The sequence below is a fragment of the Stegostoma tigrinum genome, chromosome 21 (genome assembly GCF_030684315.1).
Source record: "Stegostoma tigrinum isolate sSteTig4 chromosome 21, sSteTig4.hap1, whole genome shotgun sequence".
Lineage (NCBI taxonomy): Eukaryota > Metazoa > Chordata > Chondrichthyes > Orectolobiformes > Stegostomatidae > Stegostoma > Stegostoma tigrinum.
The window spans coordinates 9826125-9851553 of NC_081374.1; the positions used below are offsets into that span (position 1 = coordinate 9826125).

The 25429-nt window shown below is 40.2% G+C and overlaps 1 protein-coding gene across 6 annotated transcripts in view; it reads left to right on the top strand.

The window, feature by feature from the left end:
* LOC125462726 (nuclear transcription factor Y subunit alpha-like) overlaps positions 1-25429 on the top strand; it is a 68270-nt gene that overhangs the window by 6678 nt on the left and 36163 nt on the right. For all 6 annotated transcript variants that reach the window (XR_007249693.2, XM_048553005.2, XM_048553006.2 and 3 more), the window contains exons 2-4: positions 12896-13026; positions 15591-15731; positions 17982-18113. Coding sequence is in view for 5 of the 6 variants with exons in the window: in XM_048553005.2 (XP_048408962.1) it covers positions 12955-13026; positions 15591-15731; positions 17982-18113 (345 nt within the window). In the remaining variant the exon portion in view is untranslated. The remainder of the gene's footprint in view (positions 1-12895; positions 13027-15590; positions 15732-17981; positions 18114-25429) is intronic.

Consider the following 25429-nt stretch of genomic DNA (forward strand, 5'->3'; position numbering starts at 1 on the left):
TAGTCCTTTCAGAACTGGTAGCACACCTGTGATCTGGCAAATGGCCACTGAAATCTAACGGGTATTAATCTCAATCATGAATATGCTTCAGTTCCACCCACGGCTTGATTTTCTTTTTGGCTGAAACTGTTTAAGAGAACGCACTTGGGCCTTAAAATTATTGAACTCTATATAGAATCCTAAAGGCTGCTGGGTTCTCAAGTGGAAAATTAGATGCTATTCTTCCAGCTTGTACTGAGTTTCACTGGAGCACTAAAGTTAGTTAGTGAACACTTGTGTTGAAATGGCAGACAACAAGAAGCTCAGGGCCCTTTTTGCGGACAGAACATGAGTGCGCGACAAAATGGTTGTCCAGTCTGTGTTTCGTCTCCCGAATGTAGAGGAAACCATACCTGAGCATGAATGTAGTAGACTAGATGAGCCAAGTGCAGGTAAACCGCTGCTTCACGTTTCCAGGTGATTTGCCTGCAAAAATGACTGAGCTTCATGTTGCCTGGTTTCTGACAATGTTATTTAGGAGTTTGCATTTGGAAGACTGGTCGTAAAGTTGGAAGTTGCGAATGCAACACAAGTAAGCTACAAATTTAGCAAGCAGTTGTATTATTAAAATGGATCATCAAAGTTGTATGCAACTTAAATGTCATGTGAGTACTTTTTTTAAGTTAGAAAAATATGACATTTTAAAGAGAATATCTTCAGAAGAGAGGATCATGCTGGTTTTGTGAGGAATACCCAGACATTACAGCTAGATGTAAAGACATGTAGTGAACGGCCGTAAAGGTCAAAGCCTAGGAGGCCCTGGCAACAAGAGTGCATAGGCTGGAGGAAGTTTGAGATCAGGAACGGTGCAGACAGAAGGATTTAAACATGCTGAGGAGAGTGCTTAAGTTGGATACTGAGCCAGTGTAGGTTGGGAAGGTGGCTAGCAATGGCTAATTGGAACTTAGTATAACTTGGGTTACGATGATTGCAAAATAGCACTCCGAATGAAACCTTGAGATGTGACCTTTATTCGTAGATTAAGTGAATAGCAAGACTGTCTTCCCTAGAGTGGGGGTGTTCAAAACTACGGAACTTTTTTTTAAGGTGAGACGAGACTTTTTTAAAAAGGTCGTGATGGGCAACTTTTTTAGTGGCTTGTGTCTGGAATGAACTGTCAGAGAAATTGGTGGATGCTGGTACAGTAATAATGTTTTTTAAAAGACACTTGAATGAGTACATGAAAAGATCGGTTTGGAGGGATATGGGCCAAATGCAGATAGTTGGGTTGGGTCGGTTTGGTTTGGGAACATGGCCAGTGTGGACTAGTTGGACCATACGGTCTGTTTCATGCTTTATAAAAACTGGTAGAAGATGAGCAGCACCAGATCCCTAAGCATTTTTTCAATTTTTCAGTAAATAGAAAGTAATTAAGTTTGCTAGATAATGAAGCGTGAAGCTGGATGAACGCAGCAGGCCAAGCATGGATGAAGGGTCTAGGCTCGAAACATCAGCTTTTGTGCTCCTGAGATGCTGCTTGGCCTGCTGTGTTCATCCAGCTTCACACTTCATTATCTTGGATTCTCCAGCATCTGCAGTTCCCATTATCACTAATTAAGTTTGCTCATTGTTTTCTGACAGAAATTGCTTTAATTATTTTACTTCGATGTGACCTTCGTTATCAAGCAAATTGCCCAAAATGCAAATTAGAATTAGCAGAGAATCCTTTAATAGTCTGTATATTGTAACAGTGTTGCAGACGACCTCTGTTTTGCGTGTTAAAAATGGTGTACAGGTATGTGGCCTGCTTAAATGAATCATAAGGCTAAGACAAAACCATTCTTGTGCTGTGCTATTCGGTGGTAGCCGTTAGTTGCACTCTACAACATGATTGTGAAGCTTTTAATTTGTTTCCACACACTGAACTACTTACCAATATTTAACAATGCGCTTGCTCTTGCACTCTCTGTTTCCTCCCATTTAAAGAATTTTTTTTTGTAAGTTCCAAAAATATAGCAAAAACTTACAACAGTAATTACTTCTCCAAGACGTTGAGGAAATTGGCTCCAGCACTGGAAAAAACACAAAAAAAAAAGCAGCTCTTACAGCCATGATTCTCTCCTGTCCTGCAGAGGTTTACAAAATCATGAGGGGCATTGATAGGGTGGATATCCCAATTCTTCTTCTTAGGTTAGGGGAATTCAAAACTAAAGGGCAAAGGTTTAAGGTGAGAGGGGGAAGATTTTAAAAGGGATCCAAGGAGCAACTTTTTCATGCAGATGGTGATGTGGCTATGAAAGGAGCTGCCAAAGGAAGTGATGGAGGTGGGCACAATTACAACATTTAAGAGGTGCCTGGATGGGTTTACAGATATGGGCCAAATGGGACTAGATTAATTTATGATGTCCAGTTGGCTTGGATGGAAGGGTTTATTTCTGTTCTGTACAACTCCATGGCTATGACTAATTCTACAACAGAAGTTGACCTGTCACAACCTAATAAGTCCAAATTATGAGATAGCAAGGTGTAGAGTTGGATGAACACAGCAGGCCAAGCAGCATCAGAGGAGCAGGAAGGCTGACGTTTCGGGCCTAGACCCTTCCTCAGAAATGAAGAAGGGTCTGGGCCCGAAACGTCAGCCTTCCTGCTCCTCTGATGGTGCTTGGCCTGCTGTGTTCATCCAGCTCCACACTTTGTTATCTTGGATTCTCCAGCATCTGCAGTTCCCATTATCACTGATATAACTTCTTATCCTGTTCAAGTCACATTCTGTTATGAACGTATGGATTGCACTGTACAGTTTAATGAGCACTGAATAAAGTGAAACAGGGTTGTAATCTAGTTCTTTCTCTGTTTAAGACGACCTACTCCATGCTCTTGAGCTTTTTGCCTTCCTTGCAACTTGAGAAGGAGTCTACTTAAATACTAGGCAAGTTCAACAGTCTATTAAGACTAAAAGTGAAGATTAAAACACAGCTGTACTCATCCAAACATAAACTGGAACTGTTGGTTGGTTCGCCAAGCTGACTGGTTTTCGTGCAAATGTTTCCCCCTTCCAGGTGACATCTTCATTGCTGACCAGCCTCTACTGAAGCGCTGTTATTCTGTTCCATTCTGAATTTGTATGGTCCGGTCTACTATGGTGGGTAGTTCCGTTTCCAGTTTTGCTGTGTGGTTGTATGCAGATAAGTTCTTAATCAACATGTTTGTTTAGGGGGCCAGTGGTTGAAACCAAGCTTCCAAGAATTCATGCCTGTCATTGTTTTGCTTGTCCTAGTACTGTTACCTTTTCCCAGTTAAACTAATGCCCTTCTTTGTCGAAGTGAATAAAAACAAGGGAGAACTTGTCTTCCCATTTTTACCTGTGAGTTAGTGTTGTGTAGCCTGGTGGCGAGTTTCCTGCCTGTCTGTCCTATGTCCTCCTTGCAGTTGCTGCATGGTATTTTGTATATCACATTTGACCTGCTCATTGTGGGTATGGGGTCATTCGTTTCTGAGAGTAGCTGGTGAAGTGTGGCAGCTGGTTTTGTCTGTTATCAATATTCCAAGAGGTCATGGGAGTCTCATAGTCAGTTCTGATATGTTTATAATATAGGGCGGGGTGGCCAGTGTGTTAGGTGTATGGTGTCGTCTTGTCTAGTCTACTGCATTCGCTGCTCACAATGTAATCTCTACATTGGGGAAACGAAGGGCAGACTTGGTGACTGCTTCGCAGAACATTACGTTCTGGTCACAAAAAAGACCCTGAACTACCTGTTGCCTGCCACATCAATGCACCACCTTGTTCCCTGGCCAATATCTCCGTCTTCAGCTTGCTACAGTGTTCCAGTGAAGCCCAGCGCAAGCTGGAGGAACAACACTCCATTTTCTGCTTGGGGACCCTACAGTCCTCCGGAATCAATATTGAATTGAATAATTTTAGGACCTAAACTCTCCCATGTCCCAGCCACCCCCCCCCTCCCCACCCAACACATCAGGCCTCGTTACCACATAGTCTGCCACGACACATTCCCTGATCTTAATCACTAACAGTCACCATTAACAACTACTCACCCTCCCAGCCTGATCATTAGCAACTCCTCTCTGTCCAACTGTTTCTCTCTCTTTGGGCTCTACCCTATCGTTTACGCCCTACCCCACCCACCTCCCTATTTTCTGCATACAAACTGATGTTTTCCCAACCACCATCAGTTGTGAGGAAGGGTCACTGGACCCAAAACTTTTACTCTTTTGTTTCTTCTCCACAGATGCTGCCAGACCTGCTGAGCTTTTCCAGCAACTTTGTTTTTGTTCATGGTGTCTTGGTGCTGTTTATTTGCCAGGCACCAACGGATGAAGCTGTTAGGATACCTATTGTTTGCAAAGACTTTGTAGAAGTATTCCTGTTTGTTTTTGCATAGCTCCTGGGTGTTGCAGTGTGTTTTTGCTTATTTACACACAGTCTTGACACAGCTGTTTGTGGACGCTGGGGTGGTTACTGTTGTAATTCAGGACTTGTTCTGTGTGTGTAGTTTTTCTGTATTCGCTGGTAAGGAATTCTCTATTATTCGTTTGTTCCACCATTACATCCAGAAACAGAAGTTGATTGTTCTCCTGTTTCCCAGTGAATATGCTGTTAATGTTATGATGGAATCATTGTGGAATTGACCACAAGACTCCTACGACCTCTTGGAATAATGACAGCTCACAAACCAACAGCCACACTTAACCAGCTGCTCTCAAAGACGAAAGACACCCTACCCACAGTGAAAAGGACAAATGTGATATTTTGTATATCATGCAACTGTGAAAAGCAATACATAGGACAGGCAGGAAGGAAGCTCACCACCAGGATGCACAAGTGCCAACTTGCAGCATTATGGCAAGACAAATTCATCCTTGTTTCTATTCCCTCCGCCAAAGAGCATCAGTTTAACTGGGACAAGGTAACAGTACTAGGAAAAGCAAAACAAAGGCAATCATGCATTCCTGGAAGCCTGGTTTTCAATCACCTGTTACCCTAAACAACCATGTTGAACTAGACCGTATCTGGCAAAACCAGAAACAGAACTACCCACTATAACAGACCGGGCCCCACAAATTCAGAATGGAACAGAATAATTATGCTTCATTGGAGGCTAGCCAGCACTGAAGATGTCACCTGGAAGGGGGAATGTTTGCTCAGAAACCAGTCAGCTCAGTAAACCAATCAACGATTCCAGCCACAGTCCAAGCTACAGATCTTTGTTGAAACGTTACACACAGAAACCGATCTACAAAGACAAATGCACTGTCTTTCCTGTGACTGCAACTCATTCTTCCCAGCTCCAAGCAAAAGAAAACTGTGGTGCTAAATCGTGAATGCAGCAACTTTCTCAAAAGCAAAACTCCCAAGTTTGTCAGCTCTTGTCAAACGAGTGCTCTATTTACTCAGGCACATCTGCAGGATAGAAGATGAATGTGTACTCAGAGACATTTGTATGGAGGAATAAGCTGAGAAGACAAGTAGGGAGTCCAAGAGAAAGTAGATCGATTGGGATTGTTTTCCTTGGCGTAGAGGAGAGTAAGGGGATGGGGGGAGGTATCTTAAGTGAGATACGTAGCTAAGAGGCATGTTGCTAGCAAGGAACTTCCCCCAATGGAGGGATTGGGGCACTTACATTATATCTAAGGGACAGGGGATAGGAGGGAAAGAGATTTAACCCAGAGGGGTGTTGGAATCTGCAACTCATTTTTGCAAGGATGGTAGAGTCAAATCCTCATAACAAAGAAGAACAATTTTGATGCACACTTGTGGTGCCAAAGCATATACAGCTGTGGACTAAGTGCTACAAAATGGGATTTGGATTTTTCATTGACACAGTGGGCTGAAAGGCCTTTTTCTGTTCTGTAGATGTCTGTGACTCTTAAAGTATGCCATAACCTGTAAACTTGAATTATTGCATCTGCGAGATCTAACCAAGAAAAATGGCAATACTTCCTGTGAGCTGGAATGCGCCACTAGAAATACCCAGTGGTTATAGCAACTTAGTAACAGTCAATCATGCCAAAAGCAACAGCCCACAACCATCCTCCTTATCTTTATTTGCACTACTTGTGTCAGAACAAGCCTTTCAAAGATTATCCTCTTTCTTTGGTCATCAGTAAAGGTGTGCTGTAAGACAACATCTCATCTGAAATGGAATTGTTTTGTTGTATGTTAACTTCATTTGTCATCAAGAAAATGCCATAGAGGTACAATTCCAGTCATTCTGCACCCCTCCCCCACAATCTGTATGGCCAAAAATATCCCCCTTGCTGTGTTTGGGTTGGAGGGTTTTTAAAATTGTGTGTTCTGAAATTTTTACGCTATAGTTAAATAGAATAACTGTCATCAGCTTGCAAAATAAAAGTATTGTCCAACAGGTGGACCGCAGACCTAAATGCAACCCTCTCGGGGAACTTGTTTGGTCTGTGACCTGTGCTTCAAATCCAGATAAGCATTTGAGAAAGATTCTTCCCCTGTAATCAGAGGCCATTTTGCTGCAGCTTTGGCTGTAACATCAAATTGCTGAACAGGTTGGTGGAAGAGGGTTTGGTTGAGCATCAAGCCAGGTAAGTCTAGACTTACTCCCTGTGCCAGCTTGGACCCTTTCAAGAGCTGCAATCAAAATGGCAGAGTGGGCCATTTTGTGCATTGTGTAAGAGAAATGCTACAAGATTAAGTAAGGAGAGAGCTTGAATGGGTGAGGGAGAAAGAAAATTTGATTGGAGAGAAAGCAAGTGAATGAGGGAGAGGGTTAATATGGGAGAAGGAGGGAAGGGGTGTGATATATAGTGCGTGGGAGGAAGAGACAGAGCAGTTGTGTGGCAGGAAAGGTGAGGTCATGTTGTTTTTCTCTCGTTTTGGGATGGAAGGAAAGAAAAAGGGAGTCTGCATTTGTCAGAGGGAGTGAGAGAAGGGGTGTATGCATGTGAGAAGTTTGAGTGACAGGCAGACAGAGTGTGTGTGAGTGGCTAATACAAAGTGAGTCAACTTTCCCTTTATCATATCACATTAAAAACCTACCCAGGAAGGAAAAGGGGGAAAAACGGAGGCTGAAAGGCAGCTGGGGACTCCAGAGCCAGGACCATTGTCTAAAGATTTGGGATAGTTCATTTAGGACTAGATTGAGGAGAAATTTCTTCCCCAAAGATTGGTGAGCCTGTGGAATTCTCTGCACCAGGATGCAGTTGAGGTCAAAACATGAATGTTTCCAAGTAAGAATTAGATTATAGTTCTCGAGGCTAGAGGGATCAAGTGTACAGGGAGCAAGCAGGTACAGTTACTTTTGGCCTTTTTTTTTCCTCCTTTATTCATTCACGGAATGTGGGCATTGCTGGCTAGGCAGTATTTACTGTCCATCCCTAATTGCTTAGAGGGCAGTTCAGAGTCAGCTATGTTGCTGTGAATTTGGAGTCTCATGTAGGCCAAACCAGGTGAGGATGGCAGTTTTCTTCCCTGAAGTACATTAGTGAACCAGATGGGTTTTTCCAACAATCGACAATGGATTCATGGTCATCATTAGATTCTTAATTCCAGATATTTTTTATTGAATCCAAATTCCAACATCTGCCATGGCAGGATTTGAACCCGGGTCCCTCGAGCATTATCTGGGTCTCATTAACGGTCCAGCAATTAATACCACTAGGCTATCGGCTCAACTGAGTTTACTATATTGACAGAGTGTACTCTGGGCCAAACGGCTATTCCTGCCGCTGTTGTCTATGTTTATGTTTTTACCAGACTTTATGAATTAGGCTGAGGACAGCTCGCAGTGTGTGTCACCAGAGGCAAACTACAATTGCTGTTAGTTAACCCCTGACTCTCTAGCTCAGTCCCAGTCTCATTTGAATCCTTGATCACCACTTGAGGCTTAGTCTATCTGTTTATAGCCATACTTCTTAACTGAAAAGGCAATGAGAGTGTTAATATATTAGCTCTGGTGCTTTTAAATTCTCATTTTTATTAATTACGCATTTGTTTGAATTTTCAATTTATTGCTTATTTATTATTAATTTATTATTTATTACTATTGTGCTAAACTTTGAAATTTGTTGCCGTTCAGTGAAAGAAAAATTGAAATGTAATGCCAGTATGAAAGTGTTGGAAAAGACTGGGTTGCAGCGCAAACTTGCTGGACCTGTAATCCAGAGATGGATCAAAACTATTCTCTGCTCTTAACTATGTTTGATCAGTGTTAAACAAGAAGGTAAAGGTCTCTTCTGGTGCAGCGCTGGTGCCCCTATATCACACCTCAGAGGGCTTGGGTTCAAGTTCCACCTACTCCCAGAAGTGTGTAGTAATACCCCTCAGCAGGTTAATAAGAAAGATTTCTAGAATTTTCTCTGCAGTTAAGGTGCAAAACTGAGGCGCTACACAGCCACCAATGGGAAGAGGGTATAATTTACATAGTGACAGTCTGAATCAGGGAATTTTCATATGAATTCATAATAGAAAAACTTAGCAGGAGTGGGTGATTAAAATACCATAAATGGAAGAAAGGTTTTGTGGATAGCTCAAGGCTCAGAATTTTTAATGCATTATGTAAGTTCATAACATAATACAGCCATAATGGACCTGTGTTCCATGTAGAATAAGCCTGTCGTGGCCAAAGCAGGTGGAATAAGTGTGACACTTTGCCTTAACGCCCTGAGCAAGGAAAGAGTAAAATCATGTGAGAATCCCATTACTGGCTCCTATCCTGTAACTCTGCTGGAAATTTTATTTGGAATTAAGTTCAGCTGTGACACTCCAAGCTTGGAAAATGACATCTGCAAATTACTTCCAGGGAAGTGAATATTTTAAATGTTGTCAAATTTTGATTTGACGACAATGTTCTTTGTGGGAACAGGTATTTTAAATGGTCTGCGTTTGGTAGGATGTTAAGTATCCTGGATTCTGTCTGCATAAACAGTTTTGTAGCCTGTAATGTGATCACTCTTGTTTACTCAGCATTTTTAAATAGGGAGGCAAGTGTTGAAACTTAGAAACACATTATTGTGTCAATAGCCCTCTTGTCTCAACTGAATGACTTAATACCTGCTGTATTTAATGCCTTTAATCTTGGAATTGTTTACATTGGAAATGCAATATGTATAATCTGAGCAGTACATTTCACATCTGAGTAAGCTTGAACATTATGGGTCTCATTCCATCACAATAAAACCTTTTCTGTTATTTCACCCTAAGATGCATATAAAAGATCCATGAGGCTAAAGCACTGGTATTTTAAAAGTAATGGTGATTTCATATTGTTCAAATCTAAATTCTGTTCTTCCCAATACCTTTTTATCCAGTGCATTTGATCCCTGGTTGAATCATCAATGTATTTCTTCCAGTGAAAGTGTCTTATTGAAAAGCAGAAGCAATATATTTCTAAATACTGATATAAATGAGTACTTTTTTTTCCTACTGGGATGCTGGACAAAAATATTGAGGTGCTTCACTAAAACCTTTTTTATGATGCAATTCTTCAGAGCATTGCAGAGTTCCCTCGTGTGTTTGGAAGTAAGTACTACAGTAGCCATAACTCAGGATAAATTTACAAAAAAAACTGTCTGAGGGTCTTAACATTAGTAAAATTGTGCCTTTGGAATTAATCTTCAAGTGAAAATTGCTTGTAAACATTGTATCTGTTGTCTCCTTCTTCTCCAACTCCTTATCAAACAGTACACATTGTGGCACCGTAAGGGAACAATTTTCTTTCAAGGGAATATGAAGAGATTGTACATTAATATTTCTAGACCTCATATCCAATGAAAGTAATAAATATGAGCAAGTTGAAAATCTAAATTAGCTGTGATTGTGACCTACTTGCATTTTTCTGTTTTCAGTATTAATATTTGAGGCTTTCTAGCTAATGACACCATCCAAACTTCATTGCCAATGTAACCTGCTGGATCACAACCACTTCATAGTCTTGCAAATTGCAATTATGTGGGAAGCAACTGAATGAAGAATGGTTCTGTGCTTAACAGCATTTTATTTACTTGAATTTACAAAGTTGAATGCAGTATAGTGCCTTTATAAAGGGAAATATGTTTACGTGAACTTCCTTGTATGACAGAATAATATTAAAATTTTAAGTTCTAGAAATATGATTCAAGATGTCGCAGCTTTTGATTTCTCAATTTCTTCAGTCTGTTCAAACATCACTTGTTCATGCAGTGACAATTCAGTGTTGCTCATTCTTGAACCAGATGGAAATTGGACTTCCACCCCTCCTCATCTACAACAATACTAACTGAAACTACATGTTGTGCAAAAATCCCATCCAAATGAGAGGTGAAAGCCTTGCCTTTGAAGACACAGAATAGAATGTCAATATGCCACAGTTGCATGTAGACAGGAAATGCTGTGAAGTAAGTTTTCCATCCTTAAAAGTACAGGGGGACAAACAGGATCTCTGAAATGATTGGCCTAAGTTTGACCGTTGTGATGAATGGATCAGTTTTCAAAACTAATTTGGAATATCCTCTTCAGCTGAGTTGAAAGAATACCCCAAGATTGTGAATAAGTCCTAGCAAATTTACAGACTCTGCCCTCCAAGTTATTTGTATACTTATGATGAAGATAAACTTGCATTTTATGAGGCACATTTATCATATGTGTACCATTAACATGGTACCCAAAGTAGATCAAAGTTTAATTAGTGGTCAAATTAGAAGTTATCAGTTAATGAATGGGGTATTTCAATGCTATATCCTAGAACTATTTAAGAGAGTTGCACTTATCATCCAGACTGAATGTTGCAGCACACGACTACTTGTTCCCATAATTGTTAGCCAAACAGTGGATCATTGCAAATTAAGATATCTGTTGCAATGGTGGTTAACGTTTACTATTGCATTGAAACTTATTTCAGTCAAGATCATGGATGATATCATTTCTTGTTTACTTGAACAATTAAAGCAAAAATATCCACGTAACCTAGAGACCTTTTTTATTCAGTTTTATTATAATGTAGGCATGGATTGGGGTCTGTAACCAGCTTACTTTTAGAACATCAGAGATTTTGGGTGTTTTTTTTTTAAAAAAAAAAAGAAAATTTATGGCTATAGGCCATATGACCATGATTCTGTTTGTCTGTATGTGATAGGAAGACAGCGTACTTATGTATTTTTTGCTCTGAGAAAGCTGTCTTCTTCAGCTGCTTCATTGTGCTTCAGAAATGCAAGTTAGAAATGTATAACTTAGCAGGAACTCAAAAATGAATAGTATTTGACAATATTTTTGCAATTGTCCTTCTCGATGATAGTGTTTACACATTTTGGCAGTGATCGGGGCGATCAATTGATGTGATTGAGCTGCTGCTGTATGTCCTATAACCATTATGTTCTGTAACTCCACTCTGCTGTTGGTCGATAGGGTAGGCATTGTGTCCATTGTACAGCTGAAGCAGGCAATCCTGACCTCTCTGTCTTTTGTAATTTTTGTGATGATAGACAGGTAAGAGTAATTCATCTTGTCGCTGTAAGATGATAGAAATTTAGAATCTGTTTAGCCCCTCACATTAGCATCTGAGTAAAAACCTTTAGAACTGCGGATGCTGTAAGTCAGGAGCTAAAACAAAGTTGCTGGAAAAGCTCAGCAGGTCTGGCAGCATTTGTGGAGGAGAAAACAGAGTTAACGTTTCGGTTCAGTTTATTTTCTCAGTACTGAGGAACGGTCACCAGAACCGGAACAGCGCAGTGAAATGCGTAGCCACCAGAGCACGTCTGACACTGTAAATTCTGTGGCAAGTAACTCCTCTCCTGACTCCTCAAAGATTTGTCTACCACTTACAAGGCACAGGTCAGGGGCATGATGCAATACTCACTACTTGCCCTGCTGAATATGACTGCAGCAAGACTTAAGCTCAGCACCATCCAGGACAAAGTGACCTCTTGGCACCCATCCATCACCTTAAACGTTCATTTTCTCCACTACTGATACACGGTTGCAACATTGTGTACCACCCACAAGATGCACAGTATCAACTTACCGAGAGTCCTTCAACAGCATGACCGCTATCACCTAGAAGAACAAGCGTGGACTTAGGCAAGCACCGCCACCATCTGCAATTTCCTTTTCAAGCCATTCACCATCCTGACTTGAAGCTATATTGTTCTTTCAATACTGTCACTGGGTCAAAATCTTCAACCTTGCATCAGAACAGCAAAGTAGGTGAACCACCAGATCATTGACTGAAACAATTGAGAAGACTGCTCATCGCCACTTTCTCAAGGGTAATTAGAGATGAGCAGTAAATGCTGGCCAGTGATGCCCACACCCATTCAAAATATATTTTCAAGAATGATTTGTTGTTTAGCAACCGATGTCTGATGATAATGCTACTGCAAGCATACATTGTTTTTTACCTGATAAATTTTAAATTGTGCTGAGTACTGTGGTAGAGTAGGTAAGCAGGCCAAGTGGTGGGAAGCAGATGAAGATTTTTAGGTGAAGCACACTGCTTTTGAGGAGCTGTTGCTTGCTGGCTAACCTTCTTCAATCATGACTGAGTTTACATAGAAAAACGATGGTTGGAAGGCAAAAAGCGAAGAGATGTAGCAACCACAGGATGTATATCATAATTACACTGTAATTTTGTATTCCGTTTGAGCAATCCATTATCAAAATATCCAAAATATAAAGGAGATTTGATGAAAAGGACATTTCATAGTATGACCTCCATTGTCAGTTTCTTTCAGACAGTTTAGTTGAGTGAATTTGTGCATGTTTGTATTTTGTAATTATGAATTTTAGACCTCATCACACCTGAATCCCACTATCTTGCCTGTCTTACTATGTCTATTTTATTTAGACTATTGTGTTTACTTTCAGAGTGTACTATATCTAGAACTTGATTAATACCAGTGGGTTTGCAAAATGAATCACAATTTCACGTCTCACTGTAGTCTTTCTTTAATATAGGTTTTGTTCAGTTTTGAACAGTATTCCGCCAAGAATTCTGCAACATACCCAAGTTAATAATGGAACAGTACACAGCAAATAACAGCAATTCAACTGAACAGATAGTGGTTCAAGGACAAATTCAACAACAGGTATTAATCAAATGGGTCAAACGCTTTCATTTGTGCATGTGGTCTGCAGTTTACACTTGCAGATTGTACTGCATTGCTGGTGTTTCGGTAGTACGCAGGAATTACCCAGGATACCTTGCCCTTTTGATGATTTTCCCCTAAATTTTGAGGAAGTATAACTGCAAGATAAGCAATGCATTGTATGGGCAATATTACTAGTTGCAAATCATACCAAACAAAGTTCAGAATTTGGACAGCATTTAGCATTGATATACTTTGATTTCAGGATCAGTTGTCTTTATGTCCTCCTTGATCCAGCCAACTTGCCTTGTGATTGAACACTGAGCACTCCAGAGAGGTTATAGCAGAACTTGTTCCTTTCAAAGTTTTTGAGAAGGTTTGTAGCTCTTATTGTGGATGAAGTTGTAGACATGCTTGCTGAGCTGGTATGTTTGATTGCAGACGTTTTGTCACCGTGTTAGCCAACTTCATCAGTGTGCTCCATTGAAGTGTTGGTGTTCTGTGCTACCTGTTGTTCTTATGCCTCGGTTTGCTGGGGTGGTTAGCATCACTACTTCTAATTCTGTTTTTCAGTGGATTGTATATCGGGTCCAGTTCAATGTGTTTGTTGATGGAGTTCCGGTAGGAATTCCCTGGCATGTCTCTGCTAGGCTTGTTCTTTATGGATGTGTTGTTCTTGCTGAATTTGTGTCCTCCTTTTGTCTGTGAGTGTTGAGATCCATTGACAATTGGTCGTGTCTCTTGGTGGCTAGTTGGTGTTCATGTATCCTTTTATTGTCAGTTTTCTTCCAGTTTGGCCTATGTAATGTTTCTCCATTCTTGCATGGTATTTTGTATATTACGTTAGTTTTATTGGTTGTGGATATGGGATCCTTTTATGTTCTTGGGTAGTTGTTGGATCCAACACACCCTAGTTCTTTTGGACTCCCGAAAGTACACAACCCAGGGGTCCCCCTCATATCTATTGTCCCACTATCGGGCATGCCAACACACACAGATCTACAAGAACTACAATGGAAACTGAAATACCTAATTGACAACACTACCCACTCCATCCAATCCTCCCAAGAATTTGTCAACATCGTCAAGGATAGCAGAATAGAAGACGACGAGACGATATCCTTTGACATAACAATGCTATTTACGTTCATAAACATTGACCTAGTCGAAGAGACAATTGCCACACTGCTGGACGAGTCAGGAATGTGGGCACCCCACGACACCAATAGCATCAACAGGGACCGCACCGTGAAACTGCTGGATCTATTCCTCACAACCAACTTCCCACCTTCAACGACCTTTATATTCAAACAAATCAATGGAACACCAGTGAGCTCCCCAGTATCAAGACCGATTGCAGAAGCGGAAATGCAATAGTTAGAATAGATAGCGCTCCCCACTAGACAACTTAAACTCTAGGTCCACTGTGTAGACGATACCTTCGGGACTAGCAAATGTACATGACTAGAAGAAACCCACTGACACATAAGCAACATCCTCACCAGAATAAAATCTCTCAAAAGAAGAGAACAATAACTGATTACCCTTCCCAGACATAAAACGGTAGAATTTAAGAACAACAGGGAACTCTATATTAGCATATACAGAAAGATCCTATATACAGACCAAATACTTAATTACTGCAGCAACCACCCCAACACTCATAAATGGAACTACATCAGGACATTATTCAAATAAGCCACAACACACTCTGCAGCAACCTGGAACTGTGCAATGCTAACAGGAGCACTTGTATGGATTTTTTTTAAAAGGAATGGATATCCTAAAAGCACAATCCACCGTTATTCCGCGACAGACCACAACAAGAAGACGCAACATAGCCAGATAAACCTAGCCACCCTACCACATATCAGAGATGACCAAAAGATGACTACTAGCCCTAGTTTAGGTACCCCGGGTAGCCCAAAAACCAAAAATCACCCTTCAACAGCTACCTATGAACATAAAGGACCCTATACCCACAATCAATAAAACTAATGTAATGTACAAATTACCATGCCAGGACTGTGAAAACATTACGTAGGCCAAACTGGAAGAAAGCTGACAATAAGGATACATGAACACCAACTACCCACCAAGAGACACGATCAATTCTTACTGATCTCCAAGCACACGGACATAGAAGGACACAAATTTGATTTGGACAACAAATCCATAAAACACAAGCCAAGCAAAAACATGCCAGGGAATTCCTGGAGGCCTGGTATTCCAATCAGAACTCCATCAACAACATATTGAACTGTACCCAATATACAAACCACTGGAAAAACAGAACCACAAGTGATGCCAATCACGTATAAATGACAAGCAGGACAGAACACCAATGCTTCACTAGAGGCGCACTGACAATATTAGCTTGCAGATGTTTTATCATCCTGCTGTCAAACGCACTAGCTCGGTGAGCAAGTCTACAACCTTTCATTCATCAGGAATCAGAACCTTCTGGAGAAAATATAACTTCAGCTTCTTAATTGTCTGAAATTTTGTAATTGTAAGACAACACTAATTCTCTGTATTTAGGTTTTATGTTTTTCCTCTCCTAGAGTCAGCCATTAATGGTCCAAGTTAGTGGTGGTCAATTAATCACATCCACTGGTCAACCAATCATGGTTCAGGCAGTACCTACAGGACAAGGTCAGACAATTATGCAGGTTCCTGTCTCTGGAGGGCAAGGTATACAACAGGTCAGTATGTACATTTTTGGGACAAAATCTTTGTTTTATATATTCCTGCAATTTAGGGATAACGTTTCAATTGCATTGATCTATTGTCACTAAATATGAGTGTGGTAAATGTTCTAACTAAGTGTGATTACTGATCTGAATAAACTTAATATAAGTAAAACATCAGTGATGAGGAGCCTAGTGGAATTAAAGAGTGACACACCCACAAAATGTGGTGATTTCCATCCAAGGGTGTTTAAAGGAACTAGGGGAACATATTGGGAATGCCCTAACTGTAAGCTTTCAGAGTTTCCCTAGATAAAGGAGCCATCCCTCTGAATTGGAAAATTTTAAGAAGGGCAAAAGAAGAAAACCAGGGAATTGCTGACCAATTAGCATAATAACTGTGGTGGGGAAATTGTTTAAGTTCATAATCAAGGATGGGGTAACTTCAGAAATTTTTAGACAATCAGGAAGAGTCAACACAAATTAGTGACAATTAGCTTGTGCCTAACAAGCCTCATTGAATATTTTGAAGAGGCGACTGAGGTGGTGGACAGGCGACTGTCGATGGGCATTGTTTATATGGTCTGCCAGATAAAGCCTCGTTTAGACTACCAGATAAAGCCTCGTTAGAGACTGTTATAGTAAAAGCCTCTGAAATTGAGGGCACTGTACCGGCATCATTGAGAAATTGGTTAAATTGCAGGTGACAGAATATAGGGATAATCGATAAGTACTGAGATTGGCAGGATGTGATTAGTGCTGACCCTCAAGGATCTGTGTTAGGCCTTTTAGTTATTCGCATTATCAATGGCTTAGAAAGTCATATATTCAATTTTAACCGATGACACAAAGTTGGGCGACATTATAGACAGTGCACAAGGTAGGATAAAAGTATGAAAGGATATTGATAAACTAAGTAAATTGGGAAAACTGGCAGAGTTCACTTTTGACAAATGTGAGGTCTATCCTTTTTCAGTCCAAAATGGATAATAATATGAAGTTAAATATCATGGATTTCCAAAGACACTTGGGAGTTCAGGTGCATAGATGTGTTAAATGTAATGACTAGATGTTGAAAATAATCAAGAAAGCTAATGAAATACTGGCCTTTTATATTTGGAGGACTGCAGTACAGGATACAGAAGTTGTGCTGCAGTTATATAAAACCCTGGTTAGACCCCAGTTAAAGCTCTGTGAACAGATCTAGGTACCACACCTTAAGGAGGATATATTGGCTTTGGAGGAAGTACAACATAGGTTTCCAAAAATTATACCTGGACTGCTGGGGTTTAGTTATGAGGAGAGATTATCTAAACTTTGGAGAAAGTAGGCTTAAATTTATAAGTTGTAGGGTGATCTTATCACAGTAATCAAGATATTAAGTGGAAAGAACAGATTCTAGAGCTAGGGGCCATATTCTGAGAATGAGGGGCAGTGTGCTCAGGAGCGACATTAGAAAGCACCTCTACACACAGGGTGGTAGATGTTTGGAGCTCTCTTCTACAACAGCAGTGGATATTGAATCAGTTGTTTATTTTATATCTGATTAATTTTTGTTAAGTAAGGGTATTAAAGGATATAGGCCAAAGGCCACAGAACATTGGGCCACAGATCAGTCATGTTCTCATTGAAAAGTAGGACAGGCTTAAACGGCTGGCCCACACCTGTTCCTGTGTTCAGCTAGCGAATCCCAGGAATTAAATTTTAATAGAAATGGCTTAGTATCCCTTTCTCTTATTTAGCAAAAGTTTAAAATTAGTTTGAGTTTGTCGTGATTGTTTTCACATACCCCTGGGCAATGCACATATGCATTTTAGGGCAATAGTGATATTTGCATGCTGAAGCCTGGAGCTTCAAAATGTAAGCATACTTTGGGTCCGTGTCTTATGTTGAGAACTTCTGTTTGAAACAATGTAATGACCAATGGATTCAGCTTTGAGCTAAGGGATTGAGTGGATCAGGCTATCTGCAGTAGTGGCGTCCTTGATGTTTGGAATTGCCTTTTCTTGTTCAATTATAAATTTAAACTTTTTTAAAGTCACTGCAGACAAAAAAAGACTAAATTCATCCTGGTGTCCGGTGGTAGATTGTACTCAATATTTCCATGGGGAGTGTACCCCGTAGCTTTCTCTTTGCAATAAAATCATTTATATAATTTACCAAGCTTGAATAATTTACAGTGCTTTCACTGTGTTCTAATGTACAAGCAGTTATTGCACCGTTACATAACTTGCAGATACAAATAAAAATGTGTGTTCTTTTCAGATTCAGCTGGTTCAACCAAGTCAGCTTCAGCTTCAAAGTGGACAGGCTGTTCAGGTCCAGAACCAACAAGGACAGGCACAACAAATCATTATTCAACAGCCCCAAGCAGCTGTGACAGCAGGGCAAACACAGGTATGTGGAAGTGGTGGATGTGGGTGCAGTTACACCATTTAAAATCCATTTGGATAAGTACATAAACTGGAAAAGTTTGGAGGGATATAGGCCAGGATTAGGCAGCTTAGTTTGGAATTATGTTCAGTATGGACTGGTCTGACCAAAGGGACTGCTTCTATGCTAAATGATTCTGACTCTATGAAGCCTAGCCTTTTAACTTCACATCCAGTGCTACACTTGTACCTCAACAATGCACTGGGGTGTCAACATAGATTATGTGCATAAGTTGATGTTGATCTTGAGCTTGCATCTTTCCGACCTATAGGCAAGACTGCTACTATTGACCCATGAATTAAATTAGATGACTTTTTGACCTAGAACTAACCTTTTTTTTGCCTGATATGTGATCCATTTTGTTTTAATCTTTCATGGGATGTGGGTGACACTGGTAAGGACAACATTTGTTACTAAACCCTAATTGCCCTTTGAGCTGAGTAGCTTGTGACAGGTCAGAGGGCAGTCAACAATTCAACCACATTAAGGCAAAAGTAGTGCAGACCAGTTAAGAATGACACATTTCCTTCCCTCCAAAGGCCATGTATTAGCTACCGTGGTGGGATTTGAACCCAAATCCCAGAGCATCAGCCTGGGATTCTGCACTTAGTGACTTCTACTTTGTCCTGCATGGGACCAGAGGAACTTTGGACAGCAAGGCTCTGCCACCATGTCACTCCAGGTCTACTTTGGGCAGCTCCATTTCATCTACATGGTGGTGTTGATTTAACTGTTGTGCTAGCAGGGAGGCAAAATTCTATGTCCTGCCAGTCCCAGTGTCCCTTAGGTACCTGTGACCAGTGCTGTACAGAACTTCTTCATTGGTAATATTGACTTTGCAAATTATGCCCTAATTTATGGTCAGCACGGCTGCCTCACAGTGCCGTGGACTTAGTTTATAAGGCTAGACTGGACGATGAGTCAAGAAAAACAAATTGCTGGAAAAAGTTAGCAGGTCTTGCTGCCCTTAAGGAGAGAGAGTTCGTGTTTTAGACTGTGACCTTTCACCAGAATGATGGTTCTGAAATTCTACACTGAAGACATATACACATAAGTTAGGATAACATTTCATGCAGTTTTGAATTTTGAGATAGTATTTGAAGAAGAGCTTTGAGATTCCCTAGTATTGAGATTCAACATTTCTCCTTCAAATGGTACTGCTCATTGTTGTTTGTGAGAATTTGGTACAATCAAAATGACTGTGATGTTTTCTAGCATAAGTATAATAATTGCATGTCAGAGCCAGTCGTTTATAGTTGAAACATTTTCAGCTGTTTCTGAGAATTGTCATGCTGAAATTGTTATCCTATGAGCAAAGGGTGAACAAGTTGGGACTTTTCATTTGTAGGAACTTAGAATAATGAGAGGTGATCTCATTAAAACATGTAGGATTCATAAGGGGCTTGGCCAAGCTAAATGCTGAGAGATGTTCCCCTCAATACAGAGTCTCAGACTAGTGAGCATAGTCTCAATTAAGGTGTGCCAATTTAAGACTAAGATGTGGAATTTCTTTTCTGAGGGTTGAGAGTCTTTGGAACTCTATTGCCATTGAAGACTGAAGGGCAACATCCTTGTGCACTTTTAACACGAAGGTTGGTAGGCAGATTTTTTACCAGTAAGGGAATCGAGTGTTCCGGGGAAAGGGCAGAAATATGGACATGAGGAATGTTGGGATCAGTTATGATTCTGTTGAGTGGCACAGCAGGATCAAGGGGCTAAGTAGTCTGCTCCTGTTCCCATTTCTTTTGGCCTTATAAATTGCTTCTTTGAAAGTAGCCCCAGAGGCTCTTGTTCAGTCAGCTGAGGCTTGAGACTCTTAAAAAATTTACACTGCCTTATCAATGGTAAAGCTTATTTGATCTTTGCAATTTTCAATTTTCAAAATGTTTCAAGTTTGTTTTAATTAGTAGATGCATTGCTGTCCCGTTAGCAGTTGGTTGTCACAGTTTTAATTTAATAAAAAATTGTCCCAAGGGGAGATGTTGGCGTAATGGTCGTGTCATTGATCTGGTAATCCAGAACTCTGACTAATTTTCTGGGGAATGTGGTTCAAATTTGAGCAGATAGCGAAATTTGAATTCAGTAAAATTTTGAATTACAAGCTAGCCTTTTGGACTCTTTTTGTACTACTTTTTAGGAGGTTGAGCAGTGACATTATAGGATTTTATAAAGTTATGAGGGGTGTAGATACGGTGAATAGCAAAGGTTTTTTTGTCTTTTTTTTTTGTCTCGTCACAATTCAAACCTAGTGGGTATAAAAAGGGACATGAGGGGCAGGTTTTGTTTTGAGTGGTTAGGGTGTGGAATTGTTATAAAGTGGAGGTTAACTAGCCCCTCTGATAACTAAAACTGCACCCAGAAAGGAGCATCTTGCCTCATAATCAGTTTTTAAGAGTGTGAAAACTGGTGTAATCTGTTTCTGCCCAACTTTTGGTGGTTAAATAAAACCAGTCCCTGACACTGTACAATCAACAAATAACTATTTATTTATCTAACTCTAACAATGAACAAATTGGCTAAACTATTAACAAACCAAATAAACCCCTTCTAACTACTAATTATTCCCGAATAAAACAAGATTCCAATGGTTTGCTGTTCCAATAAGTACAAATCCCACTTATATCAAATTAAAAAAACAGACTTGAGTCTCTCGAAATTACAGCCAGATTACGTGTCTTCCAGAAAACTCTGTGCCGCCTTCATTGAATGTTCAGTCACGAGTGCCTTCTCCGTTGATGACTTCTGTCAGGAATATTAAGAAGTTGTACCATAAATTCCTTTCTTGATTTAGATGGTGCTTTTTCTTAAAACTTAGACTGTGAAATCTAGCAATTTTCTCTTGAGAGCTGTTAACTCTGGCAAGTGGCAGTTAATTCTCCTGATTTTTTCCAACTGCCCCCTCCTTTTTATACACTTGATGGCAACTCAATTTCTTATAACTGGATTGGTCAGATTTTTTTTAAAAAACCATCAGATTTAAGTTTAATATTTTTGGCCTCCTAAATGCCTGATTCAAATTGATTTGACTAAAAGCAAAACTTGATAACAAAATCTTGATAACTTGTCTTGATAACAAAACTGCTGCATAACCTTCTAACTGTATGGCTTTTTGACACACATGTTTCAATTTGAGAGCTTTCTATGTACCTGCAAACCCATAATCTGCTGCCCAAAGATGTTTTGTTTAAATCTCTAAGTACAGAAAAAGCATATCATCTTTTAAAGGGACCACGCACTGCTTTCCCTGTACCATTTTACAGACACCAAAATCTAATGTCCTGCTTCCCACCCTGCAAATAATATACCCATCTTACCACCACTTCCCCCATCAAGAAAATAAATTAACTGTCATTACGAATAGTTGGCTTTTTTAAATCTTACAAAAAAACCCTGAATTCCATCATTATATTACAAGATCCATAGCTCATTGATCTAGAGTTACACATTTCATACTAATTCTGTATGCATATAACATTGAACACTACTGTTCCTATCTTAAACATTTTTCTTTGCAACTCATAATAAAGCATCCATGATAATCTTTTACGACCCACAACATGTACAATCTATAAAGTAAATGATTGCAACATAAGTCACCAACGAAATAATCTGGTGTTCTTGTCCTTAAGTCTTTCCGGAAATGTCAAAGAATTATAATCAGTATACATACCGTCTCTGCATTGTTTGCAGTATAAATATTAAAGTGTGGTAAAATATTACCAAACTCCATAACTCTTATCAATGGTTGAATACTTTTTCTGGTGGATATTGAGTTTTTTTTTCCAAAAGAATAACTGGCCTTTCAATTTCACAATCATCATCTTTTAACAACACACAGCTCTAACGCTTACGTCGCTGGCATTGATGGCAACTTTAAAGGGTTTCAAGAAATGTGGTGTGGCTAAAACTGGTGAGATGGTTAACTCTGCATTTTAAATTCTCAAAGGCCTCCTTGTGTCCATTTTTAACAAAGCCATCAGTGCCACCACATATTAAAGATTTGATACAAATTTCCTGTAGAATCTGTTCAAACATAAAAATCGTAGCACTTCCTTCGTGGATGGTCTTGGAAATTCCTTGATGGCTTTTGTCCTCACATTTCTCAGTGTCATCGTCCATGTCCAGTGTTGTGCCCCAAGAATTTCACTGCCTTCTCGAATTCTGGTTTTTGCCAAGTTTGCCAAGGATGCCACAGTGGCTTGGTGGTTAGCACTGCAGCCTCACAGCACCAGGGACCTGGGTTCGATTCCAGCCTCGGGCAACTGTCTGTCTGTGTGGAGTTTGCACATTCTCCCCGTGTCTGCATGGGTTTCGTCCGGGTGCTCCGGTTTCCTCCCACGGTCCAAAGATGTGCAGACTGGGTGGCTTGGCCATGCTAAATTGCCCGTAGTGTTCAGGGGTATGGGGGGGATGGGTCTGGGTGGGATGCTACAAGGGGCGGTATGGACTTGTTGGGCCGAAGGGCCTGTTTCCATAGTGTAGGGAATCTAATCTAATCTAATTTTTATGACCAATTTTGCCTTCCGTCATCTCTCTCTCCAAGAGCCCTGCTGAATGCTCCAAGTGATCTTCCCTTGAATGGCTGAAGATCACCTAAGCCATCTATGTAGACAGCACAATTAGTCAGCCCTGACACAATTCCGTTCGTAAGCCTTTGAAAAGTGGCTGGTGCGTTTTTCATTCCAAGGGGATGACTTTAAATTGATATAGCCGGTTTGAAGTTACAAAAGCAGAAACTTCTTTCACTCTCTCCGACAAAGGTATTTGCCGGTAACTGCGAAGTAAATCCAACTTTTATGTAAGTGGCTTGTCCAACTTTTTCTACACAGTCCTTCAGCCTTGGAATTGGGTATGAATCTGATTTAGTCACGGCGTTGACCTTATGATAAACTGCGCAGAATGATGGTGTATCATCAGGTTTGGGAATCAACACAATCAGCGAGCCCCACTTGCTTTGACTCGCCTCTGTGACATCTTCTTGATGCATCATTTCTGCTTCATTCTGAAGCTGCACTTCCTTGAAGATTAAGCCTGTAGGAGCGTTCTTTTATTGGAACAGCATTCCTATGTCAACTTCATGTATGATAGCGTTGGTCTCCCTATTCCACTTTTACATATCACTAATGCATCTTTCAATTCAGTTCTTTGTTCCTGGGACAGAGAGCTCACTACCCTATCCCATTTTTAAGAACTTCCTCATTATTCAATTTACACTGAGGCACATCAAAATCCAAATCATCTGGATTTGATTCCTCACTGACTGGCTGTAACATACCTGTTTCCCTGGTTCCCTTTCCCTGTCTTAATAATGTATCAGTGTGTTCACATGACATACCCTTTTAATTTTCTTTTCCTATCTGGCATCTTTACCAGATAATTCTCCTGACTTAACTTCTTCTCAATCTGATAGGGACCACTTGCTTTCAATGGATCCCTACCACTGGTACAGCACCAATACTTTATCCCCATTGGCAAACATGAAGTTTAGATTTCTTATCTGCTCCTTGGTCCATTATGTGCTGTGCCATCTTCAAATGTTGTCTAATTAATTCACCTCCCAGTAGATCTCTTTTTCAGGTGATAGTTGTGTTTTTGCGTGACCTCACACTAAAGAAAGTTGCCATAGAAAACCATGTTATAGGGAAATTGCTATAGAAAATTGTTATACCTGCACAGGAGAAAGTTTATCCAAATGGAGTCCACTATTCATCAAGCGCATTACAGCTCATTTGTGTTAATGAAACACGTGTTACAGCAGAACTATCTGTACTCTGTTTAATCTTTCTCTCATCTCCGATTGTATAATCTGGTTGAGAGACCTGGCTTCCGCCCAATCAGCTTTTCCTTAATTAATTTTAAAGGCCCTCTTACTTCATGTCCGAATATCAATCCAATTAGAGTAAACTGAGTTGATTCATTTGGAGCATCTGTAATAGCAAATAATATAAATGGGATACATCTATCCCAATCGTTTGGGTATTCCTGGCAATAAGCCCTCTCAACATTGTCTTTAGGGTCTGGTGCCACCTTTTCTAATGCGCCCTGGTATCCAGGATGGTACGCACTTGATTTAGAGTATTTGCCTGAACTATCCATGAACACCTTAAATAATTTGTCAGTAAAATTGGACCCTTGATCTGGCTGAAACTCACTGGGTCATCCACAACAGGTAAAGAAAGTAAGCAACTCCTCACCATCATTTTTGTCTTGACATTCCATAACGGAATTGCCTCGAGAAACCTGGTAGACATGTCTGTTATGGTTAGCAAATAGTGGTTCCCACTTATGGCTTTAGGGAGGAGACCGACACGTTCAATCATAACCCACATGAAAGGATCTTCAACTGTGGGAATTAGCATCAAAGGTGCTGGTTTTATTACTGCCTATGACACTTATGATCAGTACAAGAAAATTCACCCACATCTTTATGTAATCCAGACCAATAGAAATGCTTTTGTATCTTAGGCTGAGTTTTCCTCACTCCTAGATGACCACCTATAAGTAATCTGTGTGCTACCTGTAATACGTACTGTCTGTATGCTACCAAGAATGCATTCTGGTGAGCTTCCACACATTTCTCCTCAGCAGTAACCTGCCAAAGTCTCCATGTCCACGTTAAGATTTTATCCTTAACATAATAGCATTCTAGAATATATTCTGATTCCTTTTCAGAGTAGGCTTTATGATATAAATCCTTTTATTGTCTCATCCTTCTGTCGTAATTCCATTAATCTTTCAGAACTAAACACCTCTGCCTGATCCTTTACCTGCCTCTTTAACAATGTTAAGAAGCATTTCCCCACTTTTGATTTAACTAACAAGAAACCGCAAGTAAACAGATTTCCACTTCTCACTTAAGAGTTTTTTGTTTTAAAAATCTCGAGGACACTAGCCCCCAAGTCTGTGTAAATCAGCTGGAACCTTTTGTACCCTAAATCTGTTTAGATCTCTCCAGATCTGGCCCGACCTGGCCAAATCCCAGATCCGAGCTGGCCAGTTCACGGACCCAGTTGTTATAAAGCGGAGGTCGACCCCCTCTGATAACTAAAACAAACATCTGGAAAGGAGCACTTCGCCTCGTAATCTGTTTAAAAAGGATTGTGAAAAGTGGTGTAACCTGCTTCCCAGCAACTTGTAGTGGTTAAACAAAACAAGTCTCTGACAAGCTCTTTGCAATCAACAAAGAACAATTTATTTATCTAAATCTAATAGTGAACAAATTGGCTAAACTATTAAGAAACTAAGTAAACCCTTTCCAGCTACTAACTTCCTGAATAAAA